Genomic DNA, 5,151 nt, shown 5'->3' on the forward strand with positions numbered 1-5,151 from the left:
ATTGCAATCTCCTCGCTGAGCAAAACGAAAACTATTCACAGACACATCACAAATGTTGATGCGACAATCTATACAGCAAGCGTGGATCATCCAAATGGTCTCTTGGTGTCTGTGGATCCCCCGGTCTTGGAATTCAAGCACGAAGGAGAGACCAAATCGTTTAAAGTCAACTTTGAAGTGAAGAAAGGTTCCAATGGAGACTGTGTGTTTGGATCTCTCACTGGCAAGTGAATGCCTGAAAAAAAGATCTTGTTAAATGTATCTTAAACCCAAGAAATGGAGTTCTATTAGAAAAATATTTTCAGTCCTAATGTCCCTTAGTGTTAGGGTAACCTTTTATGATATGGCCTTTTTCTTAGTTTATAAACCAACCCTAATCGTCCTCTGTTTTTAGGAAAATATTTTCAGTCCTAATGTCCCTTAGTGTTAGGGTAACCTTTTATGATATGGCCTTTTTCTTAGTTTATAAACCAACCCTAATCGTCCTCTGTTTTTAGGGTTCTTCAGTGGCTAGGGCTTTATGGTGCACAATGCGTTTGACGACGTGTGCGTGGTGAGGGATTGCCCCTCGAGGATCGAGAGCGCCATTGTCACGGAATCTGGCACCAGAGGTGAATTCCTCCATGTCGGCTGCATCGACGGGAGCCTGCGCATCTATTCGCTCCCGGACTCGTCACAAGACGAGGAGGATCTCGGCGCGGAGCGCAGCAGGAGCTATGTGCTGCGGCGGACGATCGTGGGGTTCGCCAAGAAGGCGGTGTCGCAGATGGATCTGGTGAAATCGCGGGGCGGGATGCTCATCACTCTCGCCGAGGCAGTGGCCGTCCATTCGCTACCAGGTTTCGAGCCTGTAGCGTTTCTTGCAAAGACGAAAGGGGCCAATCTCTTCTGCTGGGACGAGCGAAGAGGATTGCTGTGCGTTGCCAGGCACAAGAAGCTTCTCATTTACAGGCACGATGGTAAAGCTCTCTCTCAAAATCTTTGCTTTGGAGTTCCTAGATAACTTTTTGATCTTGTTCTTCTTCTCTGCCTTTGCAGGAAGCAGGGATTTCACGGAAGTTAAAGAGATCTCCATTCCAGATGTCGTGAAGTCCATGGTCTGGTGTGGCGATTGTGTTTGTCTTGGTGTGAAGCGCGAGTATGTTTTTGTAAATGCGGCAACTGGAGCGTCCACGGATATCTTTCCTTGCGGTCGAAGTGCCCCACCGCTCGTCGTTTCCTTGCCTCGTGGCGAGCTTCTACTTGGCAAGGTACTGGTTTTTTTGCATTTGTTTACTATCAGCTCCACTGATCCACATTCATGTCAACTTGATCAGGACAATATTGGAGTATTCGTAGATCAATCGGGGAAAGTAACCCCGCAAACTGCTTTAAGCTGGTCGGAATCGCCCTCAGCTGTGATGGTTCATCCACCATATATCCTTGCTCGGCTTTCAAGATTTATAGAGGTATGTCTCTATGGTTTAAGAGCTTCAAGTCCTGACGTCAGAATTGACCCAGGTAAGAACGCTGAGGGAGCCTTACAGTGTCGTGCAAATGATAGCGCACAAAGACAAGCAGCTGCTACAGTCGAGTAGTTTCGGTTTGCTGGCCGCGTCTGAGAACTCTGTCTACAAGCTTGTCCCTGTCGCCATTGGCGTCCAGGTTTGTTTCTTACTTTCTTTTACGTTCGTTCTGCTTACGTTACACTCTGGACTAGGTAGTGCAATTAGCGGCATCAGGCAACTTTGAAGATGCATTGGCGCTTTGCAAGCTAATGCCTCCCGAGGATGCATCTCTGCGAGCTTCGAAAGAAGATGCCATACACAAAAGGTAGGTGTTGAAAAAGCTTTCTCCAGCCTGACGAGTGTTTATGGGCAGATATGGCCAGTTTCTTTTCAGTCGCGGACAATATGTTGAAGCGTTGCAGCACTTCGCACTATCATCCATGAGTCTGCCGTCAATCATTGCGTTGTTCCCTTCAGTGAAGCTGCCGGAGTTTTGCGTATTTGATGAGTTCAAAGACATGGAGAACTCGGGGGAGCTAGAGGTGGATGAAAATAATAGCAACTCCGTCTCAACATCTATCTCTCTGGCGGCTTTGGCGACCTTCTTGATGAATAAACGAGGGGATGTCATTGCTAAGGCCGAGGCGAAAGATACGGACGAGGCACTGGCAGCTTTGTCTGAAACGGGTCACAAGGTACTCAATCCGATTATTTCTGACGCGCTATTTCTAAGCTGCAGCTTCTTACACAGCATAATGTTTCCACGAGACTGGAGCCAGACGATCCACGGAAGAGTGCTGCCGTCTTGGATACAGCACTTATCCAAGCGTTGTTGCTTACAAACCAGTCTCCAGTTGCAATTCAACTTCTTCGAGGCTCAAACTACTGCGACGTAGATGCGTGCCGAGAAATGATGCTTGCTGGAGGCTTTTACAAAGAGCTGCTAGAACTGTATCAGTTCAAGAAAATGCATAAAGAGGCTCTACAACTACTGGCTCGTTTGGTCGAGAACCCCGAGTCATTTCCAGTTCCACCTCCAAAGGATGCGTACGGCCCAGAGGCTCTTGTGGATTACTTGCAGGTAAGCTTATATCCTATTTCTCTATGTCTTATCAAGTATGGTTATCTTGTTTCGCAGCCTCTCGGGGGACAGGATCAGACACTTATCATGGAATTGTCGACACTAATTTTAAAGCTGAGTCCGGACCAGGCCATGAAGCTGTTTACGTCTACAAATCCTCCCCTACCTCCAAAGTATGTGCTGTTGAAGCTGAAGGCACACGCTCCTGATCTGCAGATTGTTTACCTTGAGGAAATGGTGAAGCACAATCCAGATTCTTTATCAGCAGAGTTTCAGAACGAGCTTGTAAGTTTGGTTTTTGGTTTCCTTGTAGATCTTTGCTAAACTCTAATGTTTTACACAGATACTACTGTATTTGTCCAATGTCCTCGAAGGAAAGCCAGACGACTCAAAATCTAAATTATTGACCGCTCTAGAAACTTTCACCGCTTATAATGCTCGAGACATATTTCCCCGTTTTCCGGGGGAGGGTTTTTACGAAGAAAAGGCAGTACTTCTGGGACGAATGGAGTACCACAAACTTACGCTTTCTATATATGTGCACAAGGTAAGCTATTCGTTTTTTATGCTTTGATCTCTCGATCATAATATTATCTTTTGCAGCTTCATAATCAAGAAAAGGCGCTAGCGTATTGTGATCGTGTCTTTGATCGTGTTGTTGAAACAGCATCACAGCCAATATTGAATGCACCCGTCGATCACAAGGCAGCGGAATTGTACTCAAAGCTGCTGGAGATGTACCTTCGGCCCAAAAAGTCCCTCAAAGAACTTAAGCTAGCCCTTGCTAGTTTTGGTGGTCTCAAATACGATATATCAAGAGCTGATGGAGCTGATGGAGCTGGCCTAGTACACAGGCACAAACACAAGGGACACGTTCGACACAAAGTCACTCAGATTGAAGACGCACTGAGTTTTACGAATGGCAACGAAAGTGCTACCGAAAGCAATAAGAGCGACACTGAAGAAAGTGTCGACGTGAGGACGGAGGATGGAATTATGCTGGAAGAAGCCATTCATCTACTGAGCAGCAGATGGGATCGCTTTCACGGCACCGAAGTCCTGTCGATGCTACCGTCCGATGCCAAGCTAAAGGTCCGTGATGTTTGTTTACACCTTTTTTAAAAACTCTTATTCTGATTTCATTGCTGTTGAAAGGATCTTCTTTCGTTTTTGGAACCACTGTTGCGGAGGTCCACTGAAAGAAGCCGGAATGCAGCGGTCATCGGGCGAGTGGAGTATAGCGATCACATAGAAGTACGTCTTTGTAGAGCCAAGCTATCTTTGTATTCTTTCTAATTCGCGTGCTTCCAGGTCCGTCATGAGCTGCTTCAATGTAGAGCACGGCGATTCAGACTCACGAACGAGACATTGTGCTCGATTTGTCGCAAAAAGATTGGACCCAGCGTTTTTGCAGTGTATCCTGGCGGTGCTTTTGCACATTTTGTTTGTTACTCTCAACACAGAGCTTCTGGAGCGTGAAGTTCTTGTTGGTATTGTATCTCTTGTATAATGGATTGAGGTTTGTAAATAGCTCATGTTGAGTTGAGAAGCTTCGTCATGGTGGAGCATCTCTTCTGTAAGCTTTCTGATTCATTTCTGCTTGCTTTTACTGACGAATTTTTTCTTTGTTTTTAGGAAAAAGAGACAGTATGTGAAATTCGTAGTCCCTGGCATCCAGTCCAAAAGTTTCAAAGGTACCGTGGCCGTGGACAGCAGCGAGAAATAAACATGGGAGTTTTCGAGATGTTTCGGACAACATGAAGGCTTTCTTCCTGGTAAAAAAAAAACGAATTTAATTGCCCAACTTTTTCAATGCTTGTGAAACGTCATAAGAAGATTTTATTAGCTGTGATGGGGGTATTTTCTTCATCCCATCACTCCGGATATTACATTTAACAACCTTTACATAGAGAATTTCTTCGTTTACATTGTCATACAGCCCATTCCAAGACAACCATGCAATTGTATCTGGAACATCCATGTCTTGCCCCCATGTCTCAGGAATAATTACGTTGCTGAAAGGATAATGGAGTCCACAGATAGTAACCACACGTACAACCATAAGATTTTCCTTATTAAAATTTTATCTTCTAGATTCCAACGTTGATAACCTGGGGGTGCCTGTAAAGGATGGTTCCCCCCCTTCAACTTTGGTGGCGGGCACATATCAATGCAAATGAACGCAACTCACCCTGGCCGTGTTTACGATGCCATCGAAACCGGATTCACGGGCTTCCTGGCGCAATCCACGGAAGAAACTGGTTGTGCAATAGAGGAGAATATAGCGTCCAGCGATCTCATTTATCCCTCCATTGCAATCTCCTCGCTAAGGAAAACGAGAACTATCCACAGGCGCGTCACAATAACGTGGAAGACAATGCCACAACCTACATGGCGAGCGTGGAACATCCAGACGGTGTCTTGAATCAGAGACCAAATCGTTTAAAGTCAACTTGAAAGTGAAGAAAGGCTCTAATGGGGATTGTGTTTTGGATGGTAACAAAGTGCGAGGCACAATTGCATGGTTGATGAAACCGAAGCATGAAAAATGGTAGCACACTATCATTCAGTTTTACAATCACT

General features: G+C 45.5%; 1 protein-coding gene across 2 annotated transcripts; it reads left to right on the forward strand.

Annotated features, from left to right (window-relative positions):
* Positions 1–497: 497 nt before the first annotated feature.
* Positions 498–4,464, forward strand: LOC9642146 (vam6/Vps39-like protein). 2 transcript variants are annotated; one of them, XR_002992801.1, is made up of 13 exons: positions 498–959; positions 1,039–1,250; positions 1,317–1,448; positions 1,501–1,644; positions 1,700–1,812; positions 1,861–2,182; positions 2,239–2,568; positions 2,626–2,853; positions 2,912–3,115; positions 3,172–3,660; positions 3,724–3,822; positions 3,880–4,144; positions 4,204–4,464. XR_002992801.1 is itself a non-coding variant. In XM_024678584.1 (12 exons), the coding sequence occupies exons 1-12, from the start codon at positions 521–523 to the stop codon at positions 4,045–4,047; spliced, it is 2,880 nt and encodes a 959-aa protein (XP_024534352.1). In that variant the 5' UTR covers positions 498–520; the 3' UTR covers positions 4,048–4,397. The 2 variants fall into 2 exon arrangements, 1 of the variants encoding a protein (XP_024534352.1); XM_024678584.1 differs by having other exon boundaries at positions 3,880–4,397.
* Positions 4,465–5,151: the final 687 nt, after the last annotated feature.

Source organism: Selaginella moellendorffii, unplaced genomic scaffold (assembly GCF_000143415.4).
Source record: "Selaginella moellendorffii unplaced genomic scaffold, v1.0 SELMOscaffold_22, whole genome shotgun sequence".
NCBI classification, from domain to species: Eukaryota; Viridiplantae; Streptophyta; class Lycopodiopsida; order Selaginellales; family Selaginellaceae; genus Selaginella; species Selaginella moellendorffii.

What these genes read in the sequence shown, in the direction of transcription:
- LOC9642146 (XM_024678584.1), top strand. Translation starts at nt 521, where the DNA reads ATGGTGCACAATGCGTTTGACGACGTGTGCGTGGTGAGGGATTGCCCC. An exon ending in GCGAGCTTCTACTTGGCAAG is followed by an intron (nt 1,251 to 1,316) that starts GTACTGGTTTTT and finishes CAACTTGATCAG; the next exon opens with GACAATATTGGAGTATTCGT. An exon ending in GAAGATGCCATACACAAAAG is followed by an intron (nt 1,813 to 1,860) that starts GTAGGTGTTGAA and finishes GTTTATGGGCAG; the next exon opens with ATATGGCCAGTTTCTTTTCA.